General features: G+C 46.6%; 2 protein-coding genes across 3 annotated transcripts in view; one reads left to right on the top strand and one right to left on the bottom strand.

Moving 5' to 3' along the window:
- The window catches only part of Dgka (diacylglycerol kinase alpha), a 24,354-nt gene extending 21,625 nt beyond the window's left edge, over positions 1-2,729 (top strand). Inside the window, 4 exon segments of the mRNA XM_085843296.1 lie at positions 899-1,097; positions 1,196-1,316; positions 1,502-1,562; positions 1,780-2,729. Coding sequence (XP_085699422.1) covers positions 899-1,097; positions 1,196-1,316; positions 1,502-1,562; positions 1,780-1,863 — 465 coding nt within the window. The 3' untranslated portion in view covers positions 1,864-2,729.
- Pmel (premelanosome protein) lies at positions 2,268-16,251 on the bottom strand. 2 transcript variants are annotated; one of them, XM_021175355.2, is made up of 11 exons: positions 16,170-16,251; positions 7,921-8,031; positions 7,648-7,794; positions 6,689-6,823; positions 6,356-6,517; positions 5,489-6,112; positions 4,405-4,521; positions 4,131-4,215; positions 3,483-3,688; positions 3,299-3,386; positions 2,268-2,400 (listed from the first exon to the last, which is right to left on the bottom strand). In XM_021175355.2, the coding sequence occupies exons 1-11, from the start codon at positions 16,240-16,242 to the stop codon at positions 2,268-2,270; spliced, it is 1,881 nt and encodes a 626-aa protein (XP_021031014.1). In that variant the 5' UTR covers positions 16,243-16,251. The 2 variants fall into 2 exon arrangements, with proteins under 2 accessions (XP_021031014.1, XP_085699423.1); XM_085843297.1 differs by having other exon boundaries at positions 3,299-3,688.

The raw sequence follows: 16,251 nt of genomic DNA, 5'->3' as shown, positions 1-16,251 counted from the left end.
CATACAAGTATACATACCTGTCCCCCATCCCCTCACATACAGACAAAAATTAAATACATTTTAATTATTTTTTTGTTTTGGAGACAGGGTCTCTGTTGTGTACATTTGGCTATTGTGGAGCTTAATATAAAAACCAGGGGCTGGTGAGATGGCTCAGTGGGTAAGAGCACCCGACTGCTCTTCCGAAGGTCCAGAGTTCAAATCCCAGCAACCACATGGTGGCTCACAACCATCTGTAACGAGATATGATGCCCTCTTCTGGAGTGTCTGAAGACAGCTACAGTGTACTTACATATAATAAATAAATAAATCTTTAAAAAAAAAAAAAAAAACCAGGCTGGCCTCAAACTCAAAGAAATTTATCTGCCTCTGCCTCCTGACTGTTGGGATTAAAAGGCGTGTGCCTGCTACCATGCTAGGCTAATAAACATATTTCTTAGATGGTACAAGTCTTTAATCCCAGCATTCCAGAGGCAGGAACAGGTAGATCTCTGAGTTCAAAGCCAGCCTGGTCTACAGAGCGAGTTCCAGGACAGTTAGGGCTACACAGAGAAACCCTGTCTTGAAAAACCAATCATATATCTATTAGGTCTTTTTGGCTTTGCTCTCCTGCATACCTTAATCCTTTCCTTTTTTTTTTTTTTTTTTTTAAGATTTATTTATTTAATTTATATGAGTATACTGTAGCTATCTTCAGACACACCAGAAGAGGGCATCAGATCCCATTACAGATGGTTGTGAGCCACCACGTGATTGCTGTGATTGAACTCAGGACTTCTGGAAGAGCAGTCCTCCTGCACACCTCTTAATTCTGGCAGGAGCCCCTACATCTCACAGCAGTGCTGTAAGGTGAGATTCTACGTGCTCTCTGGCTACTGTTCTGCCCCTCTCCCCTCAGATATGCGGGAAGCTGCTGGATCTGAGCGACCTATCCCTAGAAGGCATTGCGGTATTGAACATCCCGAGCACGCACGGTGGCTCCAACCTCTGGGGTGACACCAAGAGACCTCATGGGGATACCTGTGAGATCAACCAGGCATTGGGCAGTGCGGCCAAAATAATCACAGACCCCGATATCCTGAAGACCTGTGTGCCAGGTGAGACAAGCACCCCGGGGCGCTGATGTGGGCAGATCTGAGGGGAAGGTGCGAATCTTACGGGAGAACCCGCTTCTTTTCTGCTTCTCACCCCCCAGACATGAGTGACAAGCGGCTGGAAGTAGTAGGAATAGAGGGTGCGATTGAGATGGGTCAGATCTATACCAGGCTCAAGAGTGCTGGACACCGGCTGGCCAAGTGCTCCGAGATCACATTCCAGTAAGGAGGACTCCAGCCAGAGCTCCTGGGGGGAGGGAGGTGATAGTTCATGGGAATGGGGTTGGGGGGGTCATTTTATTGGGTCTTTCTCCATGATAGAAGGTTTCAAAGCTAACCTGAGAAAGCAGAGTTTTGATGTTTGGTTGGCAAGAATATCTCAACCAGTCTTTCTCGACCTCTTGCAGGACCACAAAAACCCTCCCCATGCAAATTGACGGGGAGCCCTGGATGCAGGCACCCTGTACAGTGAGTATTGTCCATGCCTGCAGAAGCTGGACCCTTAGGCTTCCATGGAACCTAAGTCTCCGTTCTATGGCTTCTTTACTTCTCCCTGGTGCCCCAGGTTCCCCTGTGTACTGTTATCCCCAAACTCCAGTTTCTGGTTTCTCAGTACCCCAGCTACTTACCCCAGAACCCTAATGCCCTAAGGACTGGCTTCCAAGTGCGTTTCCTTCCCTTTCAGATCAAGATCACCCATAAGAACCAGATGCCTATGCTTATGGGTCCACCTTCCAACTCCTACAATTTCTTTGGCTTTTGGAGCTGAAGATGCTCTCTGCCTTGAGCCTACCTCCCAGTTCCTGAAGATTTCCTACTGTCTAGATGCTGCCACACCTTCCTGCCAGCCAGCCCAGAGGGAATGTTCCATCACCTTCGCAGTATTTATTATCCTCTGCCACCTCACTGCTCCCATACAGACATCCTTACACAACCAGCAACGCAACATGGAACACTGAAAAATGCCTCATCTAATAAAGTGACTTTCTCCATTACCCTTACCCCTCTACAGACAGATTTAAAAGCAGACAGAACAAATAAACGAACAGCAACAAAAGCCCTACCACAAGGTTCTGAGAATTTATTTCAGATATTGGTAGTCTCAAAGGGAAGACTGCAGAAAGCACAGGCACTGCTATCAACCCCAGGAAATCCACGGTGCCTTGAGAATGATCAGACCTGCTGCCCACTGAGGAGCGGACTGTTTTCTCCAAGGCTGCTGGTGCGGAAGACCGGAGGCAGGCGCAGCCAGTGAGTGCTACCATGTGGCATTTGGGAAACTGAGCCCTGCTTCTTAAGTCTGTGCCTAGTATGAAGAGAGAGAGAAGAGGAGGGAAACAGTCAGCAAGGGCAACCTGCCTGTGCTAATCCTATATCCCAGGTTTGCTTGGCTTTGACTGTAACCCTCTCCCCTCTTCTTTACCCTACTTAGTGTTCATCTTCCCTTGTCTCTCTAGCCACTGACATACATTCCCCCTAACCTCTATACATTTCTCCACGCCCCCACCCCCTCTCAATACCGGGTCTCACTGAGTAGCTCTGCTCTGGCTGTCCTGGAAACTCACTGTGTAGACCTCACTGTCATGTCCTGCAAAATTTACCTTTTTCATAGGTGACTAATATGCTTTACCCCAACTGCCCTGTTTGGTTTCTGTTTTGTTTTGTTTTATATTTTACAGTTCTATTTACTTATGGGTGGGGGTGCACGGTCCACGTGTGGAGGTCAGAGGGAAATTTTGGGGAACGTGTTCTGTTCTAGCACCAGGGATTGAATCCAGGTGGTCAGCCTTGGTGGTTCCCCACTGAGCCAAATCACTGGCCTCAGACTCACTCTTTTTTTTTTTTTAATTTATTTGTTTTATGTATATGAGTATACTGTTGCTGTCTTCAGACACTTAATATCAACAACTCTTACTATCAACAACAGCTGCATATCATCAATTGCTTCACTCTTGTTTCTACTCCAGGAGGCTTGCCCACATAGCTTCTAATGCCAATAATCTTCAGAAGTTTAAAACTACTTCCCAAAGGCACCACAGGAAGCCTGCAGCCCAGGCCTGTCTGACTCCACTTCTGGGCTCTCTCCTGGGCACCATGCTTCCTCAAGGGAGTAATAGTGGGAGCAGTAGTTTTGCACCCCTAAAGGAAGAGTGGTTGGTGGTAATAATGGGTGAGGACCTGGATACTGGATAGCTGTGTCTTACCTATGTATCAGAGATGCAAGGACCACAGCCACCAACACCAGCAAGATACCTACAAGCAAGGGAGCCTGCCCAAGGCCACCGTCTTGACCTGTAAATGAGAATTCCAGAAACTGTTTCACTGTCTGTTCCCTCCCAGCTAGCCTCTGTCCATTCCGTTTCTTCGATCTCATGTTTAAGTACTCACCAGGAACAACAAGTTGGGTGCTGGCTACTGCCAGGCTGTTGGCGTCAGCCAAAGACACATTGAGGCAATACGTCCCTGAGCCACCTTTCAGCACTTGGTGTAGAACCAGCTGGCAGTCTGGGCTCGGTGGCACAGACTGGCACAGCCTCTGGGCAGGGGGCTGGCACCCTGGTGATGAAATGTCCATACAGGCTTCCTTGGGTAGCCTGAGAAGAGGATGAGTTTTCGGGCTGGAGAGATGGCTCAGCAGGTAAGCGCACTGACTGCTCTTCTGGAGCAGTTCAAATTTCAGCAACCACATGGTGGCTCACAACCACCCACAATGAGATCTGACGCCCTCTTCTGGTGCTGTCTGAAGACAGCTACAGTGTGCTTAGATACCATAATAAATAAATAAATTTGGGCCTGAGCAAGAGGGGCCAACCAGAGCGAGTGGGGTTGACCAGAGTGAGCAGAGGTCCTAAATTCAATTCCCAACAACCATATGAAGGCTCACAGCCATCTGTACAGCTACAGTGTACTCATATACATTAAATAAATAAATAAATAGAGTATGAGTTTGCATCAAAAGCTCTGAGAAGGGACAGAACTCCAGAAAGAGTGACAGTCATCCTCAAGGGTTACCAGGACAACCAGCAGGACACTCACCCGCCTTGGCAGGACACAGTCAGCTCAAATGCATCCCCCTCACTGGATGGCACAGCCTGCAGGATCTCAGCACTTTCAATACCCTCTGCAAGATTGCAACTTTTTAAGTTAGGATTCCTCTACCAAGACCAGAAAGAAAGCCCAGGGGTGTTCTCCCAAAACTATCTCTGCCATTGTGGTATCCTCAAGTAATTTCTCCCAAGGTACATTGCTACTGGCCAGCCTGGGCAGCTTATGCCTCATTGCCTCAGTCCCCAATATAGGCAAGACTCACGGACAATGTCCAGGGCGAGGGAAAAAGAACCATATCGATATAGAACACAATCCAGGGGAGCTTGTCTCTTCACAAGCATTATGGTGTCGGTGTCATCCAGTAGAGGGCTAATGGAGCCTGTCAGGAGAAGATTTGAGGGGGGCAGAGTCAAGAGACAAAGACAGAGACCAAGCAGGCTGTCCCAAGTACAACCAGAGCTACAGGATGCTATAATGACTGCTTTGAATCAGCCAAGATCTGGTAGGTCTCATATAAGGAAGCTATGTTAGGAAAAAAATGTTTGTTTGTTTGTTTTCCCCCCACATAGGGAAAGAGAACACACACACATACACTTCAAGACTGAAGAAATGGCTCAGTGGCTTAACATACTGGTTGTTCTTATAGAAAATCTGGGTACAATTCCCAGGACCTACATGGTGGCTTACAACCATCTGTAAGTCTAGATTCAGGGCAGGGGATCCAATGCCCTCTTGAGTTCTCCATGAGCATGAGGCACATGCACATACACACACACACACACATACACACACACATACACACACACACACACATATACACACACACACACACACACACACACACACATGTGGTGCACAAACATGCTGGTAAAACACCATTAATGAAACATACATTTTTTAATAAGAAAAAAATAATTTTAAAAAATCTACAAATATTTATCATGTCCTGCACTGGGCTAGGTCCTGGAATTGACAACTGGCCTATGTCAATGCATTCAGCATTAGAAATGGCAGGGTCAGAATCCGACATATCTGTATTTATGCTTGAACAGAAAATGTAATACAACTGTTAATAACCATAGGTGTTCCCTTGGCTTCCTGGCTGTTATCCTTGGAGGTAAATAAAACCAATCCATTCTTCCCTGGTGGACTAGGGAAAGCTCCTATACTGAACTCCACATCTCTTGCATGCGGTTAAGACAGTCTGTAGGCCTTAGAGCTAGTGAGAATCCTGAGGTGGTCACGATGCTAAAGAAAAGACTGCTTAGCATCTGAGTCTGGGTGAGACTTCAGAGTGGAAAACTGACAGCCCGCCTCCAAGAACCTCCATGTTCACGTGTTCTTACCTGTAGAACTTTGTGTGGGCAGCAATGGGCTGGCATCTGGACCCTCTGTGGTTGCTGCTTGCGCAACGGTGGTTCCAGAAGGCCTTGTGGGTGTGGTACCTGTACCCTCTGTAGTTGACACCTCTGCCAGTGTGGTATCTATGACCGCTGAGGTCAGCATCTGCTCAGATGTAGTAGCTGTGACCTCTGTGGTCGGCATTTGTACAACTGTGGTTCCAGAGGGCTGTGTAGTTGGCATCTGGCCAGTTGTAGTACCCACAACTTTTGTAGTGGTTCCTTGCCTAGATGTGGTTCCAGGTGCTTCTGCAGTTGGCATGTAGCCATCTGTGGTACCTGGGACTGGGGAGGAACCACAGGAAACAAGAGGAATGGCAGCCTGCAGTACCACCTGGGCAGTGACTGAGCCTGACTCCAGGTAAGTGTGAGTGACATCAAGTGCCCGAGAGATCAGGGTCCCAGTACCGTCTCCAAAGTCCCATGTGTAGGAGAGGTCGGCCTCAGCCAAATAACCACTGGGGTCATGGAGCTGAAGGGCAAAGATGAGAGGATGATTTCTCAGGAAGTGCTTGGTCTCTCCATCCAAGGCCTGTAGCTGGGACACACTCACGGAGAAAGGTACCTGGTCTGCAGTTGGAGCCAGAAAAATCAGAACGAGGACCAAGTCACATCTCTTTCACAGCCACATTCTCCAGGCACAAGCTAGGACTGGCCAGGTCTTTATTTCTCTCTAAGCCTCACATTTCTCCGCCCAGGTCTTTCTGCCCCTCCCCTCTGAAGGTTGGGTACTACTTCCTCTTTCTAGTCCAAGCCAGCCTCCCCACCTTCTGCCCTATGCCCGACTGGCCTAGCTCCTCTTTAAGCCCTTACCAGTAATGGTGAAGGTTGAACTGGAGTGAGCAAGGGGCACGTAGCTCTGGGAACCCCGTCGGTGGTAGACAGTCACTTCCATTGTGTGTGTGCCCAGCTTTGCGTGGCCCGTCGCAATGCTCAGCCTGGACACTGGACCCCCCAGAACTTGCCAGTATTGTCCTGAGAGAAAAGCAAGGAAGGGAAGGCAATTGGTCAAAGAGAACGGAGAGGTAGTTTGAAAAGGCTTCAGAGAAGGGAGGTCGAGGGTGTCCTCCAGAAGGTGTCTGGAAGGGCAGGCCCAGGGCTCCTCTCATAGGATTTCTGTTGGGAAGAGGTGCTAGGGGACCTCACCCCAGGTCTTCCAAACATAAACAAAGCTTCTCTTCGGAGGCTTAGGACCAGCCGGGCAGGGTCCACCGTCAGGGAAGACGCAGGCATCATCAGGCTCCTGTGGATACACTGGCTGTCCTCCCCACACCTGGCTCCCTAGAAAGGAGACACAGTCAAGCTCTGTCACTCCTCCGGGTATGCTCAAACTCCTTAAATAGTTCCTGGTGGAAGGGGCTGTAGGAGTAACCATTAGCTGTAACTACAGTCTCCATACGATAACCCATGTAGGATGGCATGGAGAGCGGGGGATTTATGGACACCACAACTTGAGATTCATATCATAGAGAGCCTAAATAGAAGACTGGATGTCCATAGAATAAAATGTTTATAGTGACTCTAGTCAGATTCAGAGCAGTAGCAGCAGCAGCAGCAGCAGCAGCATCAACAGCAGCAGTGAACGGTGAATATGTGCTGTAGGTCCAGACAACTGTGCTGAGGACTTTATATAGATACACCCTGTTTTCAGCTTCTTAACATTCTGTCAAGGCACCACACCCACTTTACAGGCGGGGGGGGGGGGGGGGGGGGGGAGGGGGGACAGGCACACAGCAATTTAACCCATCCAGGGTCCGAGTTACTGATGGATTTACATCTAAGCCTGTGTGACTTTAGCGATCTGTTGTCCTCCGATTCGGAAACTATAATTTTGTATACTTAAAGTATATATCGACTATTATGAGGATAAACATCATTTAGGGTTTTTTGGTTTGGTTTGGTTTTTAAAGATTCTATGGGGGTGGTGGGGGGAGTAAAGGTCCTGGGAATTAGCACTTGACAAGCATGCGTGAGGTCTTAGGTTTGAACCCCAGCACTGTTAAAAAAAATAGAAGAGAGAGGGGACTTTCCCAGAGCTTGCTGGGGATACCTGGGAATCTGAGTCCCAGGAATAAAGCTCAGGAGGTACTGAGAAAGGTACTTACCATTGATGATGGTGTTGTTGGCCCAGATAACCTGACCATCCGGCAGTACCTTTTGACTTCCAGGGAAGTGCAGGGCAATGGAAAAGGAGGCATTTGCACCAACCAGTGTAGGCCCATCATTAATGACCCTCAGAGATACCTGACCACCTGGGAAGGGACGCAATTAGCTGGGATTCTGGTTTCCCCTCCCCAAACCTCTCTCCCAACCTGCTTAAATTTAACCCTGTTCTTAGTCTCCCCTAATCCCATCTCTCCAGAATTTCCAAATCCTACCTCTCCAGCAGTTAGACCCCTGCACCTCTGTCCACTCAGGGTACAGCTGCCTGTTCCAGGTTTTAGTTACAAGTTGCCTTGGGACACCAAGCCAGTCCTGATTCCTGGATCCTAAAAAAAATGTATCATAAGATTCTGGGATCCTTCGTCCCTTCTCAGAGGAGAGGGCTATGCCCCAGGTCATCTCACTGTTAAATTCAAAGTGAAATTTATTAATTTTGGCGGTATGGAGGGCAGCACTGAGGCTGAATTGAGGACCCAACACCTGTACCCACTCTACCAGTGAGTCATATCCTCAACCCTCTTTTTTTTTTTTTTTTTTTTAAAGATTTATTTATTTATTATATGTAAGTACACTATAGCTGTCTTCAGACATTCCAGAAGAGGGCGCCAGATCTCGTTGCGGATGGTTGTGAGCCACCATGTGGTTGCTGGGATTTGAACTCTGGACCTTTGGAAGAGCAGTCGGGTGCTCTTACCCACTGAGCCATCTCACCAGCCCCTCAACCCTCTTTTTAACTTTACTTTAAATGCTTTTATTAATTTATTAAAGCTGGGTGTAGTGGTGCCTACACTTGGGAGAGAGAGGCGGGTGGATCTCTGTGAGTTCAAGGCTAGCCAGGCTTATAAATAGAGCTCCAGGGTGTTCAGAGCTACATAGAGAGAGCCTGTCTTTAAAAAATCCTAGAAATTCGGGATGGTGGTGGTGCACGCCTTTAATCCCAGCACTCGGGAGGCAGAGGCAGGCGGATTTCTGAGTTCGAGGCCAGCCTGGTCTACAAAGTGAGTTCCAGGACAGCCAGGGCTATACAGAGAAACCTCTCGAAAAACCAAAAAAAAAAAAAAAGAAATAATAGAAAATAAAAATAAAACTGGGTAGAGTCATGTCTCAAAAAAAATTTTTTTTTAGTTAAAAATTTAAGCTCTTGGGCGGTGGTGGCCCACGCCTTTAATCCCAGCACTTGGGAGGCATAGGCAGGCACTTGGGAGGCATAGGCTCTTATGCTCTTGCCTCTCTTGCCTCTCTCTTGCCCCCTTGCTCCCCATTCCCTTCCTCCCTCTCTCCACGTGGCCATGGCCAGCCTCTACTTCTCTACTCTCTCCTTCTCTCTGCCTTTCTCTGCCTCTGCTACCCTCTTTTTTTTTTTTTAAAGATTTATTTATTTATTATATGTAAGTACACTGTAGCTGTCTTCAGACACTCCAGAAGAGGGCGCCAGATCTCGTTACGGATGGTTGTGAGCCACCATGTGGTTGCTGGGATTTGAACTCTGGACCTTCGGAAGAGCAGTCGGGTGCTCTTACCCACTGAGCCATCTCACCAGCCCCTCTGCTACCCTCTTTTTTTTTTTTTTTTTTTTTTGAGACAGGGTTTCTCTGTATAGCCCTGGCTGTCCTGGAACTCACTTTGTAGACCAGGCTGGCCTTGAACTCAGAAATCCGCCTGCCTCTGCCTCCCGAGTGCTGGGATTAAAGGCGTGCGCCACCACGCCCGGCTCTCTGCTACCCTCTTAATTCCCCTCCCCATGCCCTAAATAAACTCTATTCTATACTTAAAAAAAAAAAAAAAAAAAAAAACTAAAAATTTAAAAGCTTATGATACTAAAGATGAACCCAGGGTTATAAGCACACCAGGGAAACACTTAGTTTTTGCTTTTTCTTTTTCAGACAAGGCATCTTATAATCCAGGTTAGCCTCAAACTCACTGTGAAGACAGGAATGGCCTTGGTCCTTTTGCTGGCACTTCCAAGCACTAGGATCACAAGCCTGCACCACTGTGCCTAGGTTGCAGGGTGCTGGGAAGGAGACTCCTACATGCTACACAAGCTCCCTACTAGCCGAGCTACATTACCAGCCCCCCTGGGACAGCACTGAGAACTTTCCCAGCCACTTTACACACATATTTCCAGACAAGATTTTAGACTGCTGAAGTCCATGGAAGTCCTCTGTCTTAGCCTCCCAAATGCTGGAATTACAGGCAAGCCACCATGAACTTATTTATGTAAGTGTGTGTGTGTGTGTGTGTGTGTGTGTGTGTGTGTGTGTGTGTGTGTGGTGAGTGCCGCAGTCTATGTATGGAGGAGAAAACACTGACCATGGGATTCAGCTCTCTCCTCCAACCATGTGGGTCGAACACAACCCATCAGGCTTAGCAGCAATCGCCTCTACCTCCTGAGCCATCTCACCAGCCCCCACTATCTACTTCTGAGAGAACTCTCACTCTACAGCTCAGGCTATCTTTAAACTTGTCATCCTCCTATATCAGTGGCCCAAGAACTAAGATTACAAGTGGATAGCACCATGCCCGGCTTTCAGAGTGCATATTTGTTTAATCAGACCTGACTGCCCAAGTTGGAATTGCAGGCAGTTTTGAGCTACCTTGTGTGGTCCTTGGAAACTGAACTTGGGTTCTCTGGAAGAGGAGCAAGTGCTCTTTACCAATGAGGCATCTCCTCAACCCCTCAAAATGCATTTTGATTTACTCGATACTTGTTGTGGATGGCCCTGGGGCTAATTTGGAGGGGGTGTTTCAAGACAGGGTTTCTCTGTATAGCCCTGGCTGTCCTGGAACTCACTTTGTAGACCAGGCTGGCCTGGAACTTAGAAATCCGCCTCCCTCTGCCTCCGGAGTGCTGGGATCAAAGGCGGGCGCTACCACGCCCAGCTTTTTTTTTTTTTAATTATTTTTTTATGTTAATTCTGTTATCTCTTGTGAGTGGCTTCTAACTGAAGAACAAGTCAGCACTCAGGTGATTTCCTGAAAACCTGCTACCCACCTTAATTTGTAAAATAAAGGAGAGCTGATGATTGGGCAGATAGAGGGAAGGTAGAGCTGAAGGTGAGAGAGAAGAAGGAGAAAATGGAAGAGGGAGAGGACTCAGAGGAGGAGGAGGAGGAAGAAAAGCGGAGCAGAAGCATATGGCCTGAAGAAACTGCAAGTTCTAATGGACAAGATGGTAGTGCAGCAGTAGATCTGCCCAATCTAGGCACACAACATGTATTCATATTGTGTTGTGTTTTCATTGCCGGGGCACATTTGGGTTGGAGATTTACCGCAACAGATACTCATTCTATATTATGCATTATTCTAAGTACGAAGTGAATAAGATAAGGCTCTGGAGAGATGTGAAGTTAAGCATAAGGAATGAGCATGTACACAAGTTGTCACCACACCACTCACTGCTAGCATCTGCCATAAGAGCACAGTGTCACAAAATGGCAGATGAACTGGTTAATTCCACCCTAGCAGAGTGCGGACCTGAGCTAGGCTTAGCATGAGCTAACACATGGAGGCAAACAGTTACTTGGCAAGTTAGAGATCGCTAGCCACATGGCAAGTTTATGTTCGATAGACACTGTGAGAAATGAGGCTGAGAAAATGAGCTAGGGCAGCCATTCTCAACTTTCCTGATGCTACTGCGTCCTTGTAATACAGTTAGTTCCTCATGCTGTTATGAGCTGTAATGTAAATATCCGAGTTTTCTGAGAGTCTTGGGCAACCCCTGTGAAAGGGTCGTTTGACCTCGGCTGAGTTAGGGGCTTCAGTGACAGGCTGAGGTATATGACCTTTTTCCTTTGGGGGTTTTGGTTAGTGGTTGTGGTTTTGTTTGAGACAGGCCTTCTGTGTAGCTTAGGCTGACCTGGACCTTAAGCAATGTAGCTTGGGCCAGCCTGGAACTTCTGGAACTAACCATTTTTCTGCCCCTGCCTACTGAGTACAATTACAAATGCCACACACCTGGTGTTTTTCCTTTTCTTTCTTTCTCTCTTTATCTTTCTTTCTTTCTTTCTTTCTTTCTTTCTTTCTTTCTTTCTTTCTTTCTTTCTTTCTTTCTTTCTCTCTCTCTCTCTCTCTCTCTCTCTCTCTCTCTCTCTCTCTCTTTCTTCCTTCCTTCCTTCCTTTCTCTCTCTCTTCCTCTGTTAAGGATTTATTTTTATTATTATTTGGGGGTGAGGGTGGTTCAAGACAGAGGTTTCTCTCTGTAACAGCACTGGCTTTTCTGGAATCCACTCTGTAGACCAGGCTGGCCTCCAACTCACAGAGATCTGCCTACCTCTGCTTCCAGAGTGCTGGGATTAATAGCATGTGCTACCAAATCCAGCTTATTTTTATTAATTTTTTTGGGTTTTTTTGTTTTGTTTTGGTTTTGGTTTTTCGAGACAGGGTTTCTCTGTATAGCCTGGCTGTCCTGGAACTCACTTTGTAGACCAGGCTGGCCTCGAACTCAGAAATCCGCCTGCCTCTGCCTCCCGAGTGCTGGGATTAAAGGCGTACGCCACCACTGCCCAGCTATTTTTATTAATTTTAATTATGTGAGTTTAGGTGCCCATAGAGGCCACAGTCATTGGATTCCCTGGTGCTGTAGTTATACTCTTACTCTCTCTCTCTCTCTCTCTCTCTCTCTCTCTCTCTCTTCACACACTGACTGGAGGGGGTACCTGGAAGGAATTCAGGTCCTCTGGAAAGCCACCACATGCTCTTCACCACTCATTGGTTGGCTTTATGTCAACTCCCTCCTGAGTCATCAGACAGAAGGGAGCCTCAACTGAGAAAATGAATGCTTCCATAGGGTTGGTGGTATAATGGAGGGAGCCTGTTGGGCATTTTCTTAATTAGTGATTGATGTGGGAAGGCCCAGCCATTGTGGGCTGGTGGACCTGGGTTCTATCAGAAAGCAGGCTGAGCAACCCTCAATGAGCAAGCTAGTAAGCTGCACCCCTCCATGGCTTCTGCATCAGCTCCTGCCTTCAGGTTTCTGTCCTGTTTTTCTGTCCTGACTTCTTTCAGTGATGAACAGTGATGTTGAACTATAAGCTGAATAAGTCCTTTCCTCCCAAGTTGCTTTTGGTCATGGTGTTTTATCCCAGCAATAGTAACCTAAGACACCCTCCTCTCTGTTTCTGTTGTTGTTGTTTGGTGTTTTATTTTGCTCGGGGTGGTATTTAGACTCTAACTCGGATCTTTGTAAGTGCTAGAGAAGCACTCTATCACTGAACTATAAAACAGCCTGTTGTTTGAGATGAAGACTTTATATGTTGTTGCATAGACTAGTCTTACATTTCTGGGCTCAGGTGATTTTCTTGCCTCAATCTGGGATTCTAGGCCCATGACACTGTACCTGACTGCTGGGGGTGGGGGGAGGGTTGTTTGTTTGTTTGTTTTTAGTTTCTCTGGCTGGCCTATAATTTTCTATGAAGACCAAGTTAGCCTCAAACTCACAGAGAAGATCCATCTGCCTCTGCTTCCCAAAAGCTGGGATTAAAGGTGTGTGCCACCATGCAGCCTGGAATGCGTGGCTTTGTTTTTAAACTGGCCTACAATCACCATAAAATCTGCCCCTCAGCTCCCACTCCTTCTCTATCTCTCCATCACAGGTTAGCTTCAAACTTTCATTGTAGTAGATAATGACCCTTAAGACCCAATCTTCCCGTTTTTATTGTCTAAATGCTAGGCTTAGGTATGTGCTAGAAAGACATTAGGGCTAGAACCTGGGATTTGTGTGTATTTGACCAACTCTCTACCAGCTAAGCTCTATCCCCATCCCATCCTTCAGATTCATCTTATTATTATTTTTTTTTGTTTGTTTTATATTTATTTTTTTTTTCGACAGGGTTTCTCTGTATCCCTCACTGTTCTGGAGCTCTGTAGACCAGGCTGGTCTTGAACTCAGAGATTTACCTGCTTCTACTTCCTGAGTTCTGGGATTAAAGGCCAACCACCATGGCCCACTCAGATAATTTTTAAAAGAATATTCATTTTTGCTGGATGCTGGTGGTGCATGCCTTTAATCTTTACACAGAGAAACACTGTCAAACAAAAAGAAAAGAATATTTTTTATTGTTTGTGTGTGTGTGTGTGTGAGAGAGTCTTTTGTCTGTATGTATGCCTGTGCACCAAAGCGCACACTTGGTGACCCCCGAGATCAGCAGAGAATGTTTTATCTCCTAGGTTGGAGTTACAAACAGTTGTGAGCTGCCATGTGTGTGTGAGCTGCCATGTGTGTGTGCTGGGGCTTGAACATGGGTATTTTACAAGAATAGTCACTGAGGAGCTAACTCTCCTATCCTTCCTTTTTTTTTTTTTTTTAACATGATGGAAAGGCCACTGTGGCATCAGGGCATGATGTACTCAGGAGTCACCAGCATAGAACACCATGAGCTTGACAGCATGGACTACATAGTGTGTTCCAGAGCAGTGTCGCCTACAAAGCCCTGTCTCAGAAAAGGGAGGAGGGGAATGAGGAGGAGGGAGAGAGAAGGAGGAGAAAGAGAGAAAGGAAGAAAAGAAAGAAAGAAAGAAAGAAAGAAAGAAAGAAAGAAGGAAAGAAAGAAAGAAAGAAAGAAAGAGAGAAAGAAAGAAAGAAAGGAAAGAGGAAGAAAGGAAGGAAGGAAGGAAGAGAAAGAAAGAAAGAAAGAAAGAGAGAAAAAGAGGGAGGAGAGAGAGAAGGAGGGAGGAATGAGAAGAAGCCTGTACAGGTTGGAGGTGGGGGACAAAGCAGATATAATTATTATAATTTAATTGGGTACAGTGTGTCACATTTGTAGTCCCAGCACTCCGAAAAAGAAGAAGAGCCGGGTGTGGTGGTGCACACCTTTATCCCAGCCCTCAGGAGGCAGAGGCAGGTGGGTTTCTGAGTTCCAGGCCAGTCTGGTCTACAAAGTGAGTTCCAGGACAGCCAGGGCTATACAGAGAAACCCTGACTGGAAAAAAAAAAAAAGAAGAAGAAGAAGAGGAGGAGGAGGAAGAGGAAGAAGAAGAAGAAGAAGAAGAAGAAGAAGAAGAAGAAGAAGAAGAAGAAGAAGAAGAAGAAGAAGAAAGGAAAATCACTGCAAGTTGTTGGAGGCCAGCTGGGGTTACGTTGGGAGACCATAGCTAAAACAGATGTCTGAAAAGAAAGGAATAAAATGGATGTCCACATCCCTTCACCCAAATCCAAAATTCACCAAAGTTTTGACACATTTGCTCTATCGCTCTATCCTTCTTGGTTGCTGTTTTTGTCTAAAATATGTATTTAGAAGAAAATCTTGGGCAAGTGAGGTGGCTTATGGGGTAAAGAGGCTTTCTGCCCAGCCTGACAACCTGAGTTTGTTCCCCAGACTCACATGGTGGTGGTGGTGGGACAACCCCCAAACAAAAACTAAAGTCAGTGTGTGAAATGCAAGCAGAGTATCTTAAGGGCCTCAGATGTGTGGGTATGAACAGAACATCGCAAACATCATCTCAGAAAAGTAATGAAAAGAAAAGAGAAACAAAGGCCTGGAAATTACAGTACAAGTGAAGAAACCAGATATATATAATGTGCATGTATATATATATATATATATACATATATATATATGTATATATATATGTGTATATATATATATATATATATATATATATATATATATATAATATATTACAGCACAGAGAAGTGTCCTTAACCCAGTTCTAACGTCCACAGGAAGCCCAGGGTTCTGCTGGGCGGGGGTGGTCTATGCTCATCTCAGGGAGCACTTGACCACTGAAGCAAGCACAGTCATAAGACGCACCATTCTTTTTGACTGCCCACTCTCCCTCCTCAGCAGCACGGGACATTCCAGACCCTCTCGCCACCCTTAACTCCCTCCTCTTGCTCCTGTCACGAGGTCTCAATCCCCCAGAGTTCTTTCATGTGATGCTCAGCTGAGACCCTTCTGAGACCTCTCCCAGGGCTAGAACATAAGGCCTGGACCACATCCATCCACCCCCACCCCTGATGCAGAGGTGGTCTGTCAGTTTGGGCTTACTGAATACCCTATTCTTTTTCTCTCTACTTTATATCTCCTACCACTGCACTTAAGATATTACCCAAAGGATCTCCCCACCATGTCACCTCCTTGGAGCCCCTATTTAGCTGAATGCTCCAAGCAGCCTCAGAATTAGTGCCATGCCTTCTGCCCCCTGCATCAGATAGGAATACTTCTATGCTTGATCCTAAGGTTCACATCTAAAGCTGGGAACAACGGTGGTTTAAATCTTTAATCCCAGTACTTAGGAGGTAGATCAGGAGTTTGAGTTCATCCTTGGGTACATAGTGAATCTGAGGCTAGCCTGGGCTACACTGGACCTTGTCTTGAACAAATAAAAAACAAACAAAACCATATCTTCACTAAAATCAAATAGGACAAGCCTAAAGTATTTTGACTTGACTGATTAGAAGGGGGAAACCTAGAGCGGGTGTTCAATTGCTAATAGCACCTGCTCCTGACCACCCACCCACACTCACCTTCTAGGGCCCCCACAGCCAGCAGAGCACTCAGCACAAGCACGGGAAGGAAGCTCTTTCTCTGGACACCCATAGTGGTCCT

This window comes from Mus caroli, unplaced genomic scaffold (assembly GCF_978045245.1).
Source record: "Mus caroli unplaced genomic scaffold, Mus_caroli_1 scaffold_9, whole genome shotgun sequence".
NCBI lineage: Eukaryota > Metazoa > Chordata > Mammalia > Rodentia > Muridae > Mus > Mus caroli.
Note: the sequence above shows the minus strand (reverse complement) of the source record. Positions and strands in the feature narration are given on the sequence as shown.